Source organism: Sciurus vulgaris, assembly GCF_902686455.1.
Source record: "Sciurus vulgaris genome assembly, chromosome: 6".
Lineage (NCBI taxonomy): Eukaryota > Metazoa > Chordata > Mammalia > Rodentia > Sciuridae > Sciurus > Sciurus vulgaris.
This window is the reverse complement of record NC_136466.1, coordinates 127,661,651-127,685,646: the sequence shown is the minus strand read 5'-3', so window position 1 is coordinate 127,685,646 and position 23,996 is coordinate 127,661,651. Positions and strand designations below refer to the sequence as shown.

The 23,996-nt window shown below is 39.1% G+C and overlaps 1 protein-coding gene across 3 annotated transcripts in view; it reads right to left on the bottom strand.

Moving 5' to 3' along the window:
• Window positions 1–23,996, bottom strand: part of PLPP1 (phospholipid phosphatase 1) — a 94,925-nt gene that overhangs the window by 2,301 nt on the left and 68,628 nt on the right. For all 3 annotated transcript variants that reach the window (XM_079145284.1, XM_079145285.1, XM_079145286.1), the window contains exon 4: window positions 8,812–8,869. In XM_079145284.1, coding sequence (XP_079001410.1) covers window positions 8,812–8,869 — 58 coding nt within the window. The remainder of the gene's footprint in view (window positions 1–8,811; window positions 8,870–23,996) is intronic.

The following is a 23,996-nucleotide window of genomic DNA, read 5'->3' as shown; positions in this document are numbered from 1 at the left end:
GAGAAAAGTTCCTCGACTGTAGCTAAAGCCGGGTTTTGGATATTAACAGTCAGAAAGTTCAGCTGTCACCAAGTTATTCAGACAATAAAAACAAACACCTAGGAATTACACTTACAAATATAAACATCTTACTAGTATCCATCTCTGCTAAAGACAAGGCAAGAAAACCACTCTAAATTGGGCTTAACCTTGTCCCATTCTGTACTTCCTACCTAAGGGAAAAACTTAGGAGTTTTGAGATCTTTACTTAGGATTCCAAAATCCCTCTTTAACAGTATTTTCCTTCCAGTGAATCCTGACTTTGACTCTAGGTATCCTGAAGACATGTTAAGTAGTATTTTGCCCAAACTACTTCCCCAACATCCCAGGCAAAAGAATTAATAATCCACTCCGGATCAGTAATCAAATAAGCTCCAACATGCTTTAGGTGAAACCTTCACCCTAAAGTAGCTGCTTTTCTCCTTATAAGTCTACATGAGTGTAGGTGTTTCCCCATCAGGCAAACATTACCCAGAAATTATTTCACTCTGAGGAGATTCTCAGATCTCCCAATCGGTTTTCTAACCCTAACCTTAGACTCTAGATTCTGACTCCTCTGGTGACCAGTGGCCACCTGAGTGCAGCCTGTGGCTACAGTAACCATCTGTGTGTACGGCACCTAGGGCCAAGGCACTAAGTATAACCCGGCAAAGGGAGCACCTCGTAGAGTCCTGCCCTTCCCTACGAAGATCCTTATATTTCAGTTGAGCCTGAAGAAATAAACATCAGTTTTCTAGACCAAGTTTCACAGTTGTTAGGCCCAGAACTCCAGATACTTCCCATCTCCAGACCAAAAGTCCCCTATACAGCACACAGTGATGGTGGCTCTACTTCCTAACCTTTTTGTGGGTCTATAATGCAAACCTTAGGATCCCACCCCCCACGGATGCTATTGATTTGGCCTTCTCTGCCACTTAACTTTCCAAATTTGTCCCCTTTTGCTTATTATATCCTTTCCCATTCTTTGAATTTATAACATTTTTTTATAAAGTTCCTAAATTTTTGAAAATTCTCCTTGTCCTTTGAGTGGGGTTTCTTGACAAGAGGAAATGAAAGTCTATGGTCAGCCTGCTATTTTAAACCCCAAGTTCCCAAACACATCACCCTAGAGTGCTTCCTCCCCAGAAGAAAGAACATGACTACTAAGAAAAGGCCAGACCCTAGGTGTGCTTTGGATACCAGAAAACAGTTTGTGGTTCCAATAGTGTCACCATACACTGCCCATGATTTGGGGCAAAGCAAATACTATGACTTCCTTTAAAAGAAGTCTCCATGCCTCTGTATTTCCCCAGCTGAAGCTTCTCAGCACTCTGAGCTCTCAGAGCTAGAAAGAGGGACAGAGCTCGTGCTTTAATGTCAAAGCTAACAGTAAAATGATGTACTAGGTCCCCGGCTTGCAAATTCCATGCCTCCCGCTCCCCATACTTGCCGTTTGCTAATGATACGCACACTGAGCCCATGACTACCACGTTTGGTTGCTCCCCTCAAGAGCTGTACGAATTCAGCCCTACAACCAGCACCGTATGCGGTGCCAGCTAGGCTCACGGCAGTCTTACTTTCAGGTTCCCACACTGACCGGCAGTCAAAGGGGTGAGCCCTATTTGGACACCATCACGTTGCCCTCTCTTCTGGGAGGGCAATGACTGGAAAGCTTACATCAGGCCCCACTCAGATGTGCTGGGCTATTTTCTCCCTCAGGACTCCTGGAATTATGAAGGAGTTATCTATTTTCAGAAGGTTGTAGAAAGGGCACCTAATGGGTATATAATAGTTTTCTGGTAAACTAAAGTTGTGAGGAAGCAAAAACAACAGTTAGGTAAGAAAAACAAGCCACTGAGTCAAAAAGAATGAAGCAGCCAGGTGCCGTGGCACATGCCTGTAATGCCAGCAGCTTGGGAGGCTGAGAGGCAGCCTCAGCAAAAGCGAGGTACTAAGCAACTCTGAGATCCTGTCTGAATAACATACAAGATAGGGCTGGGGATGTGGCTCAGTGGTCAAGTGCCTGAGTTCAATCCCCAGTACAAAAAAAAAAATGAAGCAGAATGGCAGCCACACTGAAAACCCAGGTGGCCCATGAGACACACAGAGGAGAAAGGTTCGCTTCCCAGTGGCTCCATGTCCGTCCTCACTGTACATTTCTTTTAGGAGATGAGTGCTGCTTACAACCCAAAGATAAGAAAGCCAACTAAGAACCTCCCCCTTGTGTGTGTAACCAAATTTCTGTTTTTTACATTTTGGATTTCTATTATTTAAATGGTACAGTTTTACTTTAAAGAAATATAACTTTAAATTGAGAGGGAAATGGTCTGTTTATATACCTGGGCTCAAACAGTGAGAGAAACAGAAAACAAAATCCCTGCAGTACAAACATATTCCGTCCACTGAAGGTATCACTACAAGGAACAGTGGCCTTAGGCACAAGGTTCACTCCTGTGACTTTTCCCACAGATGATGCCAGGGCAGAACTCCTGGGCTGAATGTGATGTGAACAACTAGAAAGAACGGGTGAAACAGAAGCAACACCCTGCAGTCCTCCAAGGTGGGCCCGGGGCCCCGCAGAGGCAAAGGCTTCCTTCCCACCATGCTGCTGCAGGCTCCATGCAGCCTGTCGCTGACCAGCAAAGGAGACAAGGCAGATGGCAAGCAGGAACCCACTCACGGTGAAGAAGGTGTTTTAACTAGGGCATTCCATAAAACCGAAGTCAGAAAGGATGTCCCAGCTGAGGTGAAGAGGCAGTGCTGGAAAAGAGGGCCTAGCCCAGGAATCCATGCTGAGGGGGATCTAGTTTTTAAAGGAGGCAGTGACTGTTAGCCTGGGACAGGGAGAATGGTTTGGAGAGAATCCCCAGTCAGCTGCCCAAACCAAAAAGACTTTCCTTCCCTGCTCTGGAAAGAATGACTCCCTCCATTACCTACCCCTGCTCACAAATTTGAACACTGTCCTGAAATACTTTCAAGAGTAACAGTCATGTTTATAAAAGGAACACCCCTAGCCTGCCATTGCTGTCAACTGCTATGACAGGAAAACAACTGGAAAGAGATGTGGGTTCCCAGGAGACAAAGTCAGACTAAAGAATAATAACAGCACAGACTTCACAAGCCTACACATACATACACACACACACACACACGCCCCCGCCATTCTCATCTACACAAATACCACAGGAGTCTGTGACAGACGTGAGTCAACCTCAGGACCTCGGGAGGAAACTGCTGTTGCGTCTCTGTTCTTTTTCCTCTTTATCCCTTAAGGAGGAGAAATCTGTTTGAACCCTTCCAGACCATGACCCAAAGCAGGAGCTCAGCAAAACAAGTAGTACCACTGACTACACAGCACAGTTTCAGAAAGCAAAACAAGTTTGAGAATTGGCCTTAGAAATCTACCAGTACCCTCCAGCAGTGCCCTCACTAAAACCAGGCATCGCTACTGGCCCTTCTGAAAAGGAAGGTTCCAGGTATAGTTTATGTCTCCAAGAAAAGGAAAATGAACAAGTCAGGCTCCTGAGCCACTCTTCCAAGAAGAGGTCCTGGTCAGAAAACTAGGGTCAACCCTGTCTCCCAGCAGGCTTCCCGTCCAGACAGCATGCGGACAAACTACTCTCTCCACTAATTGTACAGGAAAAAATACTTCTAGGCTGGGACATTACTAGAGATTTATACAGGCGGTTTCTTATTCCTTAGGGGAGTAAGAACAGAGACATCAATTTGCTCAAAATAACCAGATGTTGCAATCTAGAGAGGCGGGTGTCAGAAGCTGGCATTCTACCAGCAGGTGGCAGATGCTTCACGTCTCTGAGAAGTGCCAAGACCTTCCTCCTGATCCAGACACATCAACACTGCGGCTCCACTTCTTGAAGGCCCCCAAAGTCATTTAACAAAAGTATACAAAGACCTGGTCAAAGCAAATGGTGAAGATTCCACTGCACAGGGAGGGCCATATAAAAAAAAATTAGAAATATACACATCCTTTATGTAAAAAAAAAAAAAAAAATCACATACATTTTTTAAATTAAAAAAATTTAACATCGGTAACACTACTTGGAGCATTCTTACATTATTTTACTATCACTAAAGGGTATAGGATCTGAATGTTTCTGCCCCCCAAATTTGTACGTTGAAGTCCTAACCCCCAAGGTGCTGATATTAGGAGGTGGGGCCCTGGGTAGGTGATGAGATCATGGGGGAAGAACCCTTGTTTATGGGCTTAGTGCTCTCTTACAAGACACCTGGCTCTTGTAAGAAAGTTCCCTGGCTACTTCCATGGTGAGAACTTAGTAAAAGTCAGCAGCCTGCAACCAGGAGAGAGGTGCTCAGCAGAACCGGAGCATGCTGTTCCCAGACCTGCAGACTCCAGAACTCTGAGGAACACACTTCTAGTTTATAAGCCATCCAGTCTATGGTAATTTATTGCAGTATCCCAAACTAAAATAGATAAAATATAACCATTTTTGGCCAAAATCTCAGAAACAACATTCAGCTTCCATTAAAAGACAAATTATATGTCACCTTTAATAAAGTAAATGTGTTCAACTAGATATTTTTTGAAGCTGATTTATTTTGATTTTTACTCTCCTTAACCGAGACTTTTTAAATGCAAAGTGTTATGTCTCTCAGTCTCTTAATACTCCATTCTTAAAAATAAATAGGTTTTGTTCCCCTCCCTGCTTTTAAACTAGAGTCAAGGAGTCAGCTTGCAAGCCAAGAATGGTTTCATATTTTTAAAGCATTATTTTGGGGCTTGGGATGCACCTCAATGGTAGAGCACGTGTCTAATATGTGCAAGACCCTGGGTTTGATACCCAGCGCCACACACGAAAAAGCTTTTTAAAAAGAACAGATGATTTACAAAGCTCAAATATGTTATCTGACCTTTTACTGAAATTTTTTGCTAATCCCTGAAACAAACTAACAGCATATGCAATATCAAGAAATATAACTTTAATTATTTTTGAAACACTGGTTCTGAGACCTAGCCAAGAAAAACTAAATAACAGCTGTGGCCAGGAGACCACTATAAGGTAGACCTCAGTTTAGCCTTCTCTGCTTTTGATTTCGTCATCTTTAAGATTTATGGAGCTCCTAAATTTAGACCTTGAAACCCACCTCAGGCAGGACTAATGTGGTCTGTGGGCCATGAATTATCCATCACTTTCCCATAGTCTGGGAAACATCTTCATCAAATAACAATACCAGGTGGTAGAGGGTCAGTGCTAAATGAAGGAGAGTACAAATCCTGAGGAAAATGAGTGGTCTTGAAAGGGTCAGGAAGTCTTACACAGGTGGGTGGCAGTGTCTGAACACGGGAGGCAGTGAGGCTGGACAAGAACCTGAGCAGGGAGGAGAGCGGCTGGAGCACAGTGCAGCTCCTAACAGCAGTGAAACAACAACCTGGGGCTTCAGCCTCCACAGGATGGAGCCAGAAGCCATTCTTATCCCATGGCTACTCTCCTGAATCACATAGATCTGTAATCTTTGGAATTCGACCAAATCCAAGGGCATCACTAACCCATGGATGCCATCCATATGCAAAGCAGCCCCGCACGAGCTCCGGCCAGCCCAGGTGCTTTTCTCACAGACTCCCTGGCACTGTGAAGCGTACAGGGGTAGGATTCCTGCCAGAGCAGAACAATGGTCAGGATAGTTCATTTATAAGACATTTTTAACTACAAGTTCATTTCTGGGTGTCAGGAATTCTTGAGGATTTAAATGACTGTACATCTCCACCCATTCTGGGCCTGACCCATAATGCCAAGATGCCCAGGGAAACAAGATGAGTCACTGCCTTAGGAATCTGGAGGAGAGGAGAGGTTAAATGTTGAATATAAATAGGAAAGCTGGAAAGCAAGGAGACGTCTGTGTATTCAGGGCCAAAATCAAAACTGGGGCCTACATCCCAATCAAGTAAATATTTCCACTGTCTAGAGTCAGTGAAATTCAGTACATCATTACTCTCAGGCCTTGGTCTCTAACAAACCTAGCTTTTTTTCTCATTATAATTTACATCTAAATGCTTGCACCCAATTACTAAACTGCAGCTGAGGTGATTTTCCCTGCCTAGCAGCCCTAAGTCGCCGCCTCAGACACTGCTGCTGCAGATCCACAGAGTGGGCCAGCCACACATTTTATCCTCTGCATGGAGTTCAGATTTCACAATTTGGTACAAGTTTCTCTTTGGATATACAGATTTAACAGATGTTCTGAGAAGGGCCGAAGAAGGAGAGCAGAAAATGATGAATGAAATATGATGCATCAAAATGTTAAGGTTAAAAACACTGGTCAAAGCTATGTGTCAGTCACTATTTTACCTCAAGATCTGCATCACCTGACCTTCAAAGTAAGCGGGCAAGGGTTCAGATCAAGGAAGCAATCAAATAAGGGCCACCTACAGTCAAGAGATACTCAGAGAGGTCACAGACCTCAGCAGGCCTTTTCCAAGGCCTCTGCTCCGCATCTGCAAAATTGGCAATTGCTCATTTCTATTCTTTATGGAGATTATTAGAAAAAGTCAAAAGTAAAATTAGTGTAGTAGGCATGGTGGCACACACCTACAATCCCTGTGACTCAAGAGACTCAGGCTTTCAAGTTTGACGCCAGGCTGGACAACTCAACAAACCCTGTCCCACATTTTTTAAAAAATTAAAAAGGGCTGGGATGTAGCTCAGTGGTAAGTGTCCCTGGATTTAACACCCAGTACCATAAACAAAACAGTAAAAATAGTGTTAAATGCAAATCATCATCAATATCAACCAGAACTAGATTCCTAGGTCTCACATAGACTGAGGTAGCAGCACACATAGGTGAATGAGTAACAAAGAAAAGCCACTCTGGCAGATCTAGCTCTGGGGCAAATGCATCCACCCTTAAAATGTCATTCAGTAGAGTCACAAATCTACCTTTTGGGGTAAGTCTCAGGCTCTTAATGACTCTTACCACTGTCCAACCTCCCCCTTCTCCCCTAGTGCCCAATTTATAAGGCAAAAACATGTTGGCTCCATTTGGAAAGAATGCTAATTTTCCCTAATAAGATAAAAGGGTCAGCGGCTTGGGAGGCTGAGGAAGGAGAATGGAAAGCTCAAAGCCAGCCTCAGCAATGGCAAGGCACCAAGAAACTCAGTGAGATCCTGGCTCTAAAAAAGTACAAAATAGGGCTGAGGATATGGCTGAGTGTCCCTGAGTTCAAGAGCTGGTACCAAAAAAAAAAGTAAAAGGGGATGTCAGAATACTATTTGCTATTAACTACCTAATAAGTCATATTTCCCATGGCAGGTCTACAGAAACATCTGGGTGTGTGTCCTAAAAAAAAAAAAAGAAGAAGGAAAAAAAAGAAGCCCTAAATTCTGCTGAATCTGTACCTTGTTGCTTTCTCACAAAACTAAATTAACATAAGATGAAAGTCACAGTTTCCAGAAAGGTTGGAAAAGCCAAAAAGCCTGTAATGGTTTGAAGTTCTGGATTTGAATTTTATACAACACCTGAAATTTACATTCTTTTCATTTTGGGAATTTGGTTTTTCAAATAAAAGCAAGATTCTAGTAAAGTTAATTTTAAATTCTGAGACCAAATTAACTCCCATCAGTCTACCCTTAATATTACATAGAATGGATTTTTAATCTAAGCCTTAAACACTCACACAGCACTAAATGTAATCAAAGAAAAAAACAAGGGATCTGCAAATGTGCACATAATACAACTATATAAAAATCCAGTTACAGCAGCTGGGGCTGTAGCTCAGTGGCAGAGCACTTGCCTAGCACGTGTGAGGCACCAGGTTCAATCCTTAGCACCACATAAAAATAAACAAGACATGCTACCTACAACTACAAAAAAAAAAAAAAAAAAAAAAAAAATTAAATCCAGTTACAAAGAAAATTAAGACAAAAATTATAGTTGATCTCTTAGGACAAAGATCTTATCCCTCTCCCACTAAATGTTGATAACACACTATATAGTTATATATACAAACACACACACATACACTTGGAGGAAGAACAATAAAAAATAAAAATCAATTTAAATTGACCCTTACAGATCCCTTGAATAGGGCTGGGGTTGTGGCTTAGTGGCAGAGCACTTGCCTCGCACATGCAAGGCACCGGGTTCAATTCTCAGCACCACATAAAAATAAAGGTCCATTGCCAACAAAAAAAAATGAAAAAAAAAAAAAAAAGATCCCTTGAATACATCCAAGAGTTTGATTTCCTATTAATTACTCTCAAAAAAAAAAAAAAAAAAACCAAAAACGTATGTATTCATCTCTACTTGACAAGCAAACTATGGGTGCAGATCTTTTTCTAACTCCTCACTGCCAACCTATTAAAATGCAACTGCAAACTGTGTGCTGCTCGAAAGCTTAGCGGTCAGACGCGGACCTGGAAGTCAGGTAGATGACAACTCTCAGCAGTAGAAACCTCTGAAAAGCAGTTTGGGAAATGTTTCAGAAAGTGAAAGAAAAACAAAACCTGCTCAAATAGGAGAGACAACAGCTGCCTTCACTTCCAATAACCAGAGTTCAACTCCTCACCAGAACAGGCCCTGGGGCTCCCAATTAGGGGTGCCTGGGCCTCTGGGTCAGTGACCTCTGTGAGTGCATAGAAGACATCTGTGTTCCAGGAAATGTCCCAGAGAAGAGCACCCCAGCAGCTCACCGTCAGCAGGGGACTTAGAGATTTGATGGTCTGTTTGGCCGCTTGCCGCCCACCCGGGAGAAAAGCCTGAGGAGAAGCAGGCATTGTGCACCCCATCCCCAACCATCAGCAGACACGAAGTACTCACTGCCAAGAACAGCATGCAGTACATGGAGAATGAAGAGTGGCCAGAATAGAAGGATAACCTAGAAGAGAAAGAAGAAAAACATTCATTTTTCTCCCCAAGGCTGAGCCTATTCTTTGAGTGGCCTACATATATGCTGGTAGTGAATTCGTTTTGTTTTGGGGTTCTTTTCTTTCTTTTTTCAGGGCGGGGGATCAAACCCAGGGCCTCGTGTACACTAGACAAGCACACTACTGCTAACGGATGAATCTCCTAACCTTCAGAGGGCACACAGCTCCCTCCCTCTACCTTCAGAAATTAGGAGGATGAAGGTGGGGAAGCAATTAAGACAGGAACAGGAAGGTGTCCTAGGAGGACACAAGGTCAGATTTCTATGCAGTATCATTTTACTGAAACTCAGGATGGGTGATGACTCATTGTGACCAAACTTGCCAAGCATTTCTATAGCTATTAGAGGAATAATACTTGACAAGCCATAACTGGCATAAAGGGCCTTGGCTTTATTACATAAAAATTCATATGACCATGATTTAAGTTTTCCATTTGCAGGGTTTGTCCCTCAATAATGTAATGCCTCCTTTGAACACTCAGAATTTGGTCACTTCTGCCTATTCATATTAATAATTTTGTGTTTAAGGGAGCACATATCTTGCCTTAGATTTTCTACCAGATAAAGTGCTTTTGACATTTATTTTTAAATTATGCTCTCAAAATTCTGTACCAAATGAACATCTTTTAATATTATAATCTATAAAAATCTGAGTATCATCTTCCCATCTAAAAATGACAGTGATTGCAAATCTTAATTTTATAACACTTCTGACAAAGAAAAATAAAGCTTACTAATATTCAAGATGTAAATCCTACTCTTAATTAGCTACTGATACAGGAAAGGCTAAGCACATTCTAGATACAAAGTACACATGAAAAAATACTCATGCAAATAATTACAATGTTTCTCCTGTTTTCCCTGTAAAAAATAAGTTATTTTACTTATTCAAAAGGCATTTAAAGCCTATGTCAGTTCATTGGATTCAGAGAGAAAGAGAGACTGATAAAACACATAACGAAGAGTCTTGCATGTAAATCTGGCAACAGGAGATGGGTGGGAAAGTAGAGTTCTTAAACATGTACTGAGGATGATTCTATCAAGAATTTGCTTTTCCCACTAAAAATTTTAATTATCATTTTTGAATCATATACATTCCTAAAAAAGAGACTCTTCTAATTTCCTGCTACCTAGGAATTACATAACTAAACCTGATAATTGTTCTGGTTTTAATCTATGTAAAACAAACAAAGCACTGTTTGGCTTTACTGTTTTGCCACAGAGAATGGATCAGTAGAAATGCTTATTTTAAATCAGATTTAAGAGCAGAGTTCTGTACATTTTACAGTTAATTTCAATATACTGAATAGCCTACATATTAAAAAAGACAATTGTAGGGACTGTTGAAGGCCATTGAGTGAATGTAGCCATGATGACAGAAACAGGCTCAGAGTCAAGCCACTTCATTTCACTAATCCTACACCTTGTACCACGAAATCACAAACTGGAAATAAGTAGTTTTAAACAGCTCTTAATCCACCACAGAGCAATTTCATTAGTTGAAAATGAAATGGTTTCCAATTTTATTCTGAATAAACATTTTTAGTCAATATAGAATCAATCAATAAGTCTGCCTATGACTTCAACAGGGTTTTTTAAAAAAGAGAGAACTATTCATGATCACTTTCTAAATCTTTACCCACAGTAACTTATCAAACAGATCAGGGTAATATGAACTTTTACTTCTCTTAAAAGGAAAACAGACCCACAAAAAACAAATTCAAATTATTCTTATTCCATACAAATCTAACTCTACTGGAATCTCTAGGAGATAAGTTTGCTCCTACAGATAGCTTTTTATATCCATAATCCACGAATGAACTAAATATTTGTATGGAGCCAGTGTGGTGGCACACGCCTGTAATCCCAGCGGCTTGGGAGGCTGAGGCAGGAGATGATGAGTTCAAAGCCAGCCTCAGCAACTTAGTGAGGTCCTAAGTAACTCAGAGAGATCCTGTCTCTAAATAAAATATAAAAAAAGGCTGGGGATGGGAATGTGGTTCAGTGGTTAAGTGCCTCTGGGTTCAATTCCCAGTACCACCCCACCCCCTGCCAAAAAAAGTATGGGTAGTTTAATAAAAACCCAAAAAGAAGTTCAAACGCTGAAGTAGCTGTATCACAGTGATCTCAGCTGAAATGCTGAAGACTTTGCCCCCAGCTAAAGATCCCTCCCTTGGATTTTAACCAATCCCATCTCACTTCATTATTGCTCCAGTGATGAAGAAAAAGTAATAACATAAGCCAACTTTCCATCAAAACTTAGGAAAATGTTTTCAAAGAGAAAAACGTATTTTGAAATGCTGCTGTTTTCATTAACTCCAGGGAATGGTGTGTTAAACATTAAGCAACCTTCAGTTAGCAAGTACATTGGTCTTGACTATATAATTTACTGTGAATAAAGTCCTTTACAAATGGCAAATTCAAGATTTTTCCCCCTTCCTTCCATCAACCAGGGTACCCCCTTCATCTGGAAAAGGTGACTAAACTCAGCCTGAACCCCAATATCACAGCCATCACCCCAACCTTATATCCGAATTCCTGCTCAATTCAGTATTCTGCCACTTCTGCACTTCCAATATCTACATTCATGTTTGGTCTTAAAAACTGCAAAGACAATCAAATCCAGCCTTTATCAGAAACAATTAGCTCATATGAATTATTTCTCTTTTTTTGGTACTAGGGGTTAATCTCTGGGGCACTCAATCACTGAGCCCCATCCCCAGCCCTATTTTGTATTTTATTTAGAGACAGGGTCTCAGAGTTCCTTAGTGCCTCACTTTTGCTGAGGCTGGCTTTGAACTAGCCATCCTCCTGTCTCAGCCTTCCAAGCTGCTGGGATTATAGGCGTGCGCCACCACACCTGGCTCCATACAAATATTTAGTTCATTCGTGGATTATGGATATAAAAAGTTATCTGTAGGAGCAAACTTATCTCCTAGAGATTCCAGTAGAGTTAGATTTGTATGGAATATGAATAATTTGAATTTATTTTTTGTGGGTCTGTTTTCTTTTTAACAGAAGTAAAAGTTCATATTACCCTGATCTGTTTGATAAGTTACTGTGGGTAAAAAAGAACATGAAGCATTTCTTAACTAGCGTTTTGGGGCCCATGAGGTTCAATCACAAGGAACCCAGTCAATCAACCCTGGGCTCTTCCCTAACAGACTTTCTTCCTTCTTTCCTCCCTATTTTCCAAAGTTGAAAAGCACTAGAAAATGCAATTTTAGCTATCCTTTTACTCTGGAAGTATCTTTATATCTTTGGGGCAGGGGCGGTACTGGGGGTTGAGTCTGTGGCCAAGGGCCTCAGGATGCTAAGCAAGCACTCTACCACTGAGCTACAGCTACAGCCTTTGCGTTCTTTCTTGAATGAAAGTTTTTCTAACTACAGAATTCTAGGTTAATGGTTTTCTTAATCATTACACTATCTATGGCTTCTGCTTTTGCTGTTAAAATATAAGCCTATGTACCATTCCTTTCTGGATCTTTTCCCTTTCATTGGTCCCTGCCCCCATGCCCAAGTCTTAGATAGTCTACAATTTCACTATCAAGTACCTAGTAGGGACTTTTTTATTTACCTGGCTTGGTATTTATGGGCTTCTTATGTCTGAGGATATTTCACCAATTTTATAAAGTTCCCAGCCACTATATCTTTGAATGTTGTTATATCCTCTATCCTACTATTTCTTGTGAGTTTCTGGATGACCTTATAATTACACCTGCTGTTTGTATTCCTCTGTATCTCTCAACCTCCCTTCTGTGTATTCTGATCTTGCCTCTTTAGGTATATCTTTCACTTTAGTCTTCTCTTTTTACTTTGTCTAATCTTAATCTTTTACATTTTAAAATTTAAATTACTAGATATGTATCATTTACAGATCTCTATGGCTTTTTCACACCTATCTTGTCAATTTTAATTCATTTCATCCTATAACATATTTTCAACTTCCCCTTAGTCTTCACAGTGGACATATTTATATTCCACATGGTAATTCTAGTACCTGCAATCTTTGAGAATTTATGTAATTTGTTATATTTGCTGATTCCCACTTAAGGTAGTTTGTTTCTATGTATGTTCATTATATTAAAATGTACATTCATGTCTTTGGGACTTCATCTTCGGGGAATCTCAGAGGTACATGGTTTAAAGAGAATTCTTCCAGGGGAGACTTGTGTCAACTTCTGCTGTGTTCACTGTAGATCCACTTTGACCTTCAAACTTTTAAGACTCAGCATGAGTTCTGGCTCTAGGCCAGTGTGACTGTGGTCTTGTGGTTAAGAATTCTTCTTAATATCTCCCACTGGGGGATGCTGCCTTCTGGGAGTCCTTACATTATCCATGTGTCTCCTGTACGTCTTCCTACTCTCCTCAGTCTTCTTTATCACCTATGCCTCATATTCACAGTCTAACAAACCTGGGTTCTAAGCTTTCAGAAAACGGCAGATAGGGCACACATTGGATCTGCAGCACTAACTGACCCTGGCCTCAGGTCTCAGCCTAAGTTATTTATACATTTTTATGTATGTATGTCTATATATGATTGATTGATTGATTGATTGATAGACACAGGTATAGTTTTTTGAAATGGGTTCTTGCTATGTTGTCCAGGCTGAACTTGAATCCTAGGCTCAAACAATCCTCTTGCCTCATCCTCCCAAGTGGCTGGAACTATATGCAGGTGCCACTGCACCAAGTATTATACATATGTATCATATACATAATTTTCTAGCATGTTTAGTTGAACTATATCAGAAGGTATTTCTAATCCTCCACATTGCCAAAAACAGAAGTGGGCTTTAAAAAAAAAGAGAGAGAGAGAGAAAGAGAGAGAAAGAGACTTGAAAGTAATGGAATGCTATCTAAAACCAATCACTTTGGTAGGAAACACAACAGTTTGACAAAATGTCATTTGTTTTTAATCATATAGTGGCCAATGCTCACAAATACCCAAATGTGTCCCATTACTGATACACCACCAACTCCCTGGGTATGCTAAAGTTGGCTCTTCTGCAAATTAGAACTTTCATTCCCCCCTAAAAATTGTCCTAAAATTGATTCCTTAAAGCAAAGGCAAAAATGTCATCAAACCACAAAAATTGTTACAAGTTACTGAGCACATCCGGGTACATGATACACAGCATCTGTGCTCCTCACAACAACTCTCATGTGCACTCACAGAAAATGAGCTTCACACAGTTTCAGTAACTTGCTCAAAAGCCCAATCTCATGCCCAAACCTGAGTTTTCCCAAATGTGCCAGGATTTCACTCTAATGAATGGCAGACAAACCCAAGAAGATTTTTAATCCTAACCTCTCCAGGCAGGGAGTACCAATCAGAAAGAACAGAAATTATATGTGGTGAAACGTTTGAAGTAATATATATAAAAGTTAGACAATTTATGAAAAAACATGTTATCAGTAATCATTTGAAGAGAATAATAATTTGTTCTTTGTACACTCTAACAGCAAAACAATAGGAAGTCAATTACAACATGAGGCAGTTTCTTTACATCTTATTTCCTGAATTCAATATTCACTTAATATAGATTAACTTGAAGTGTAGGAGAAATTTCCTTTTGGGGTAATCTTTAAATATTGACTGATCCTGTTTAAAAAAAAAAAAAAAAACAGAAGTTTAAAATGTCCTATAGAAATAGACATGTGAGCTATGACCTCTTAATGAACATAAACTTTTCCCAAGTATTAGTTCCACTTTATTTTGAAAGGATGTTGACACTAACTGTGCTAACGGCTCCAGCATTAGATATCAAATACTGTAGATAATCAGCACTAGATTATGTATAAAAATTCCATATCTAGTATACTTCAAGACTCAAGTAGGTGATGAAGGGGGAAAAGCATACTTCACTTACACACTTTCAAGAGGATGGTTTGACAGTATCTACCCACATGAAAACACATATTTTTGACTCATTAATTCTATTTCAAGGAATCTATCCTAAAGAAATGAACACAAACATTTGTGCCGCAACACAAGTGGCAACTCAAGGACCCACGGAGGGTTCTAGCACTGTTCTAATGAATGCTCTATGCTGTGAAACTGAATTAAACAGATCTATGTGAACTGACACACACACACAAAAAAATCCAAGATATATTTGAAAATGTCATTTATTTAAGTCACACAAAGTCTGATACAAAAATTCATAGAAAATGACTGAAAAGATACACAAACTATCATCAGCTCAGGGGAGAAATATCAAATGGGACTAACAAATCTTTCACATTATACAGTGCTAATGTTGGAAACAAATCATATTACACAGATAATATATATATTATATATTAATAATGTATATTAATATATATAAAATCTGTGTATTATCGTGTAATACATATATATGAAGTAATGGGTGTCAAAGTATCTTTGATATGTCAGCTACAAATTTCCTACAAATTCTCCCCATCCCACCCCCACACACACCGCACACTCTTCTTCCTGACCAACAGTTCCCCTGAGTGTGCCCGGGCTGAGTCCACTGCTCATACAGCTTCCTACCAACAAACACATGCCCAGAACCCAGCAGTGACTCAGACCCTAGAAACCTATTCTTTCTCATATTTCTCAATGAAATGTTCTGATATTCGTACATATTTTTAAAAATCACAATGTGTTTTCAGTAAAAGTACAAACACAATTCAAAAGTAAGTCAAACTTAAACATGAGGCACTTCCTTCAAATGTCCAACACCTTGAATTCAGTATGTTAACTCTGGTGTTACTGAAAGTAAAACAGCTAATAGCTATACTTTAATATGAATGGTTGAGGAGGGATTTTGTTTTTTTTTTTTTTTTTAAGAGATCAGAGTTTTAAAATGTCTAGAAATACAAAAACCAAAGGGTTTCACTCTCCCAAATGGAACAAAGATGAAGGCAATAAACAGTAAGGAAATATAAGATGGTCCCAACAAAAATTAAATATAATACAACAAAAAGTGACAAAAACATCTTACATCTTTGAGACACCTAAAGATTGAGAAATTATTTCATTAGCAGCAAAAGTCATGTCATATGCTCCTTGAATTATTTGTACATGATGTTAATATAGGAAAAGATCATTTTATATCACTTTCTGAAGTGTGTGGTATGAGGCAGGATCCTGAGACTTATACTTTAAGTCTCCCCCAGAAAGACAATACCAAAGTAAAGAAAGTCTTCTGTTACCCCCTGCAGGTGGTGTGTAAATCATGAAATCACCACTAACTCCTGGCCACCAGTCAAGAAAGATAAAAGGGCAATAAAAGTGTCTTTAGTATTATACCAGTACGGAAATTCAGATCTAAGTTGAGGCACACACCACCAGTGGCACAAGGCACAAGGAGTAGTAAAATTATTAGAGCCCAACAGGAAAGTGGCCAGGCAGGTCACTCCCTTTCCATTCAGATTAGAACAGGTAACATCACTGCAGCTAGCAGAATGTCACAATACTTCACTTAGATCTTTTCTACACAATAGACAAAAACAGAAAAGTCACATTTCCTTCAGGATTCCAACTCCTCTTGCTGTTAAGAGAAAAGCAAAAGCAATTCCTAACATAAAGATTTAAACACCCTTTTTAGTACATTCACATTATAACTAAGGGGAAGAAAGCTGAATAAAAATATTGCAAATATAACAACAAAAGCATGAGCATGTTACTTTCACTAGAACAACTGAGCATAGAACAGAAGACCTTCCTAAGCCCCACCAACCTCTCCAGAACCATGATATGCTAACAAACTACTTGTTAGCTGCCAGCACACATTTCATGCTCTACTTATCTGTCCTTTTGCCTGGAATGAGCTTCCCACTAATCAATTCAACCATTTATTGCTCCAAGAAATCATTCCTAAAAAAATCTAGGTTGAAGTTACTGCCTTTTCTGAGGTGGGAAAGAGACCTACTGCATTCAAGGACCTCCTTACATTAAAATCATCTCTAACTGAATCCTCTTCCTCCATTATATCAAAAGTTTTGCAGGAATGGAACAATATTTTTTAAAGAGGACTGGCTATATTCTTTTAATTACATAAGATATACTCATTATTTTTAAAAACTGGCAGGTACAGTAAACAAAGAAAAATTACTGGTAAATGTCCATCTTCCCTGACTGAGATCACATCTTAATTCATCTTGCATCCCTACCACCCTGTACAGTTATCTAGCATACAATAGGTACTCAATACTGGTTTTTGTTCTTTTATTTTCTATTAGCTACAGTAGGATCTAATCTCTTGAATTATTCCAGAAGAGGAAATTCTTTTTTTTAATGTTTTTTAAATTTTTTTTTGTTGTAGAGGACACAATATCTTTATTTATTCATTTATTTTTTAATGTGGTGCTGAGGATTGAAGTCAGTGCCTCACACATGCAAGACAAGCACTCTACTGCTAAGCCACAGCCCCAGCCCCTAGGAGGAAATTCTTAAACTTTTAAAATTTAATGTGAACAAACCTACCCCTCTGGCCTCCACTCCACATCAACCAAGAATTAAATACCATGTTAGTGGCTCCACAAGAAGTACACCTTAATCTTAAATGGTTGTAAAAGTAGGTAAAACTATGGATTATATGTTATCTTTTCAATATCACTTTATCATGTAATTAAATTCTATACACAAATCACACCATGCCACAAGAGGTAAGTTATTTGGTTCTGATACCTTACCCTTGGACACATTTTCCTCTTACAGTGGTTAGAAATTTGGACATTATCTTCAAAGAGCAGTAGCATTAGAAGGTTGTCACCCTTCCCTCAGAAATCCTGGGCAGACTGTTGAAGTGTGTTAGCTTGAACAAATAGAATTTAATGCATTTTCCAACACATCTAGCAAGCATTTTAATAATGTATATAAAATGCTCAAAAATTCTTTTACATTGTGATCAAAGGAAGTCAGACTGGTTGAGCAAATATCCACAATGATGAAGTAGCAGATGTACTCTGTTGTAATTTTAAGTTTTAAAAACATTCTCAAAGCAAGTCAGTGGCACAACAATGACAACAACAAAAGAAAAATGAGGAATTTCAGGAGGATGTCTGAATTTGCTGTCTACAAGAATATATTTTTGGTTTTAAGGGAGCATTTCTGTCTTTCAGTAAACTAAACGTCTTGAAAATTGCCCATCTTGTTCAAAAGTTTCCAAACATTAACTCAGAAGCAAGCACTGCAGTCGGCAATAGATTACATACAAAATTAATGGTTAATATAGCACAAACATAAAATATTGAGCCAATCCTATCTCTCTCCAGTGTATATATGGTAAGTTTATTATATACAACAGTAATTTTATTAATACTATCTACTATCTTCCCAAACCTCTCTCCCAAAAAGGGGCAGCATTAAAAATTGTATAGTTCATGTACAACCAGAGAAATAAAAGTTGTACCCCATTTGTGTGCAATGATTCAAAAAATAATAATAATCTTTTAAAATTTTTAAATTGTATGATAAAAAAAGCTTTTTAATTCAAGTCAAGAGCCACGTATCAGGGCTGGGGTTGTGGCTCAGTGGTAGAGCATTTGCCTGACACATGTAAGACCCACGGTTAGATTCTCATCACCACATAAAAATAAATATAGGTACTACATCCTTCTACAACTAAAAATATATTAAAAAAAAAAAAAAAATACCTGGGTGCAGTGGCACACACCTGTAATTCCAGCAGCTTGGAAGGCCGAGGCAGGAGGATCACAAATTCAAAGCCAGCCTCTTCAAAAAGCAAGGCACTAAGCAACAGTGAGACCCTGTCTCAAAATACAAAATAGGGCTGGGGTGTAGCTCAGTGGTTAAGTGCCCAAGTTCAATCCCAGGTACCACCACCCCGCCCCCCACAAAAAAAACAAGCAAGTCCATGTATCAGGGACTGGAGTTGTGGCTCAGTGATAGAGTGCTTGCCTAGCATGTGTGAGGCACTGGGTTTGATCCTCAGCACCACACAAAAATAAATGAATAAAATAAAGGCATTGTGTCCATCTACAACTAAAAATCTATTAAAAAAAAAAAAAAAAAAAAAAAGATTTATGTATCAGTGGACCAGATGTTACTACTCAATAAATTAGCTAGTCCAGGCAAGGCTGACAGTATTTTGGTACAGCAAATTTCTGTACTCCTCGTGGGCTGTTATTGGTTTTCTTGCCTGAGTATCACCTGGAGACTGAGTAACACTGCTTTCTTGCCAGCACCCTGCTCTTCAACTTCAGCAAAACTCCCCACAAGTGAGCTGCTGAGTTCTACATATGCTCTGCTTTAATGTCTTAGCTCAGTCCTTCGTTACCTTGCACCTAGATTAGCAACGTTTTTCCCAATTGGTCTCCACACTTCAGTCTTCCCTTTCTTTTTCTACAGCATGCAGTCCAAACTTCACCCCCCAATATCTGACCCCAAAATTTGAATATGCGAATCTCCAGCTTGCCTGCGCATGACCATGCGACTCACTAAATCTGCAACATGTTCTGCCTCAATTCTACACATTCATGTTTTACTCATTCTCCAAACGCCTCCTCCAGCTTAGAAGGAATACTGCCATTCTCTGATTTCATGCAGCATTTTATCCTTAAGGTATGTATCACTTTCCATCATCCATATCATCACACTCTCAATCCCCATCTCATCTGCACTGTGAGCAGAGAAAGAATAATATGCACATCTTAGCAGCTCCCACATGACTAGAGCAGAAGAGTTGTAATACATGCAGAACAGGGGAGAGGGAAAGAGGTACTGACCTTTCAGCCAGGTTACTTTTAAATAATAACTAAATAATAACTTTCATAACTAACAACTTTCAAAAAGTGAAGGATCTTTTAAAATCATTCTCTACTTAATTTTATATGTTGATATTTCCTTACAAACATAACTACAAAGAAGGTTGTCAAGCTACTGACATGCACATGCATAATATAGTAAGCCTGAACAAATGAATATTTCTGGAGGTATAAGGAATTATCTGGCAATATCTACAATTAGACCATGTAGAAGAAGCAATTCTAGCAGATTTTACCAAGTACTTAAGTACCACACCGAACCAGCCTATTTAGAATGTTTTTTTAATATTATAGAAGGTACGTGCTCAAGTTTCAGCTTTATTTACCAGCAAGCAATCTGTATGTAAGAAATCATTTCTCACATCTAATCATATTGCAATTAACCATCTAAACAAGACTGCCATACTCTTAACATGAATAACTTTTTCTGAATATCTGATTCATAGAGCTAGAGATTAGTCACTCAGAATTGATCGGAAACACCAAATTTGCCCTTTGAAATTTGGGGCTGGAGATGTAGCTCACAGGTAGAATGCTTCCTAGGATATGCAAGGTCTTAGATTCAATCCCCAGCACCACAAAACAACAACAAAAAAGAAAACAACATATATAATTTAAGTAAAGAAAGAAAAAAGTAAACCTCTTAAAGCAGCCAGTAGGTTTCTATACTGTCCTATCACAGACAGACTAGCTACCTATGCACAATCTGCAATTCGTCCCTCTTAAAAAGGTAAATATCAGCCCCTGTATCCTGAGACAGAGGTCATTTAAGGTCCTCTTCCCACAAACCGGGTTGATCTGAAGTACTGGTTCTCTAAGTGTGGTTCTGAGATCAAGAGTAGCATCTGAAAACTTGTTAGAAATCAAGTTCTCAGGCCCCACCCCAGACCTGAATACACACTTGAGGATTCCATGTTTATGCTTTGTTTTTTGTGTGTGTGTTTTTTTTTTTTTTTTTTTTGGGGGGGGGGGGGGGCGGGTATTAATGGAGATTGAATCCAGAGAACCCAGAGGAGCATTTCCACTGAGCTACATCCCCAGTTCTTTGTTAATTTTTATTTTGAGAAAGGATCTTGCTAAGTTGCTTAGAGCCTCACTAAACTGATGAGGTTGGCCTTGAACTTGTGGTCCTCCAGCGTCAACCTCCCAAATTGCTGAGATTAAAGATGTGTCACCATGCCTGACACATTCTGTTTTAATAAGCCTACTAGATAATTCTAATGTACCAGTAAAGTTTGAGAGCCACTTATCTAAAGAGAATTTTGGCCCAGAAGGGAGCTACAGTTCTGAATTACAAACTCATTACTCTGTTTGCTGGGACTTTTTCCCAAAAAAACTGGAAGTAATGGTATTTTCACTGGCATAAGCAATGGCAGTCTTAACCACATGTTCTAATGCTGCAAGTATGGCCCCATTTAATTTATAGCAAATTCTCAGTATTAATTCTAAACAGTGAATATAACTTTCAAGATAGTGCAATTAATAAGTATCCCATTAAAGTCCATTTCTTTTCTCACTTCTGTGTCTGTGACCAATGCCCCACCACGACTGAAGTCTGGGGAAAGTCCTATGATATCAGTGATGGCAGACACAGCACAAGGGCATGCACACGTGCAGGAAAGGGACGTGGGGCAAGAAAGTAAGTCAATGAATGGGAAAAAATCAAAACCAAAACCAAAATTATAGGAGGATATTCTCATCCTAACATGTTACTCTGACTCATTTATACCATCAACAAAAATGACTCATTTTGACTGTTATGTTCCCTTCTCCCCAGTGTCAAGCATTATAATTTTATAATTAAAAACTTACTGGGGGCAGACAGTGGAGGTAAATGAATCAAAAAGCAGATTACACCATAATACTAAACTACAGATAATGTTTAAACGGAAATGTTTTTGCATTTTTTTGGCTTCTTGGCTTTTAAAATTCAAGACAAAAAGAATAGGAAAGTCTATATCCAGCCAAACTATATTCCACAATAGAACAGCAATGCAAAGCCACAGTTATATATCATTATTATACACCTCTGAAACTGTTAACAACATTCTGGAAGCACTGAGGGAAATTACAATTTTCTGTGAAGATACAAAGTCTTCCCATAATTTTATTTCTCCATTTAATGATTCTCTTTGCTTTGGAACTCCAAAATTTAACACAGGATCTTCTCATTAAAAACCACAATTATTTTTAATGCATGTACGTCTACAGTATGAGTTATACAGATGCCCATACTGTTATCAAAGAGGTTGTTTACCCAGTCCTTCTACAGGACTTTTAAGTAGACAATTCATATGCAGAACATTTAAAAGCTGGCAGGGGGAAAAGTCTAACATTTAGGTCAAAAGTACAATCAGAGAAACTGTACATGTCAGTCAATTTACATACACTAGAAAGAGACAGAAGGTATGACACATAATGACTGAAAAATGCTTTTTACACTATTTTAAATAAACTGTATTACTTAACATTTTGCCAAAATATGATAGCTTGTATAAAGAAACAAAATCTCATCAATAAGAAATATCTTCACAAGCTGGGCTTGGTGGCACACGCCCGAAATCCCAGCAGCTCAGATGTCTGAGATAAGAGGATCACAAGTTCAAAGTCAGCCTCAGCAAAAAACAGGCATTAAACAACTCAGTGAGACCCCATCTCTAAATGAAATACAAAATAGGGCTTGGGATGTGGCTCAGTGGTTGAGGGCCCCTGAGTTCAATCCCCAATAGGCCCCACCCCCACCAAAAAAAGAAATCTTCACAAGAAAATTTTGTAACATGATTTATACACCTAAACAATAGAAACGAGATGTTTGAAGAATTTGTGTCCTTTAAGAATTATTTACAAGGACATTTTCTGGAATTCAGTTAAACCCTTATCCTAATGACTTTCTTAAATTCCTTGGATGAGAGAAAAGATTAGTTTTCCTGCCTTTTAAGGTGGTTGATCCAGGTGAAATATTAGAAAGAAAGGCATAGGCTTTGTGGAAAAGTACAAAGCTGAAGTCAAAGTCCTGAAATTGGGTCATGGCACCACATTACTGCTTCTAGGAGGAAAACTTAGGTGCTGACTCTCACAGTGCTCTAGGTGTCCATTCCTGAAAGTGGAGCAGCACTACTTACCCTCTGTGCTTAAGATGTACAAATGCTACAAGGATAAAAACAAATAGCAAATGGGCAGCACTGAGAAAATTTGGATATGCACACCATATATTAAGAAGATGGTTAACTCTCAGATCAGTTTTTTAATCACTGAAAATAAGCACCCTTCTTTGGTTCCAAGTAAACAATAAAGTAATATACCATACTTTTTTTTTCCTGTTGAATGATGTTACCTTTTTTAAAGATAACAATAAGAGTTCTTAAAGTTATCTGACTAAAATTAATTTGCAGTCAAGAGAATTAACTATAGCCAGGCGTAATGGCTGTTGTCCTAGAACTCAGGAGGCTGAGGCAGGAGGATTGCTTGAAGCCTAGGAGTTCAAGGCCAGTCTGGGAAAAATAGTAAGACCCCATTTAAAAAAAAGGGGGGGGGAGGGAGGGAGGAAGGGATGGAGGGAGAGGGGGAGAGGGAGAGAGAGAGAGGGAGAGAGAGAGAGAGAGAGGGAGGGAGAGAGAGAGAGAGAATAAAGACTAGTCACAGATTGGGAAAATATATTTGTAAAGCATATAGCTGATAAAGGACTTGTATCCAGAATGTATAAAAACATTTTTTTCAATACCCAAGAAGAAAATATAAACAACCCAATTTTTTAAATGGATGAAAGATTTAACAAGAGTGAAGAGACAAATAAGCATATGCAAAAAATCACCAATATCATTAGAGAAATGCAAATTAAAACCACAGTGAGATAATACTATATATATAATAAAATAGCTACAATTAAAAAGATTAACACCACACTGGCAACAATGTAGAGCAATTCAAACTCTCATATACCACTGATAGGAATGTAAACTGGTACAACCAGTTTGGAAAAGGTTCAAAAGTTCTTAAATAGTAAAACATACAACTACCATATGACTTATTCATTCCTCTATGCCATAGATTGAATGTGCCCCCAAAGTTATTCCCAAGGCAGCAGTGTTGAGCGGTGGGACCTTTAAGAGGTGATCAGGACACGAGGGCTCTCCGCACATCAGTGGATAAACGTCATTGTCACAGGAGTAGGCATTTCTCCCTCTCCCCAAATGAAGCCTTTGGCTACGCTGCTGCTGCTGATGTTCCCTGATACAGCAAAAGACCCTCACCAGATTCTGCCCCTCGATTTGGGACTTCCCAATCTCCAAAACCATGAGTCAATAAATCTGTGTTCATT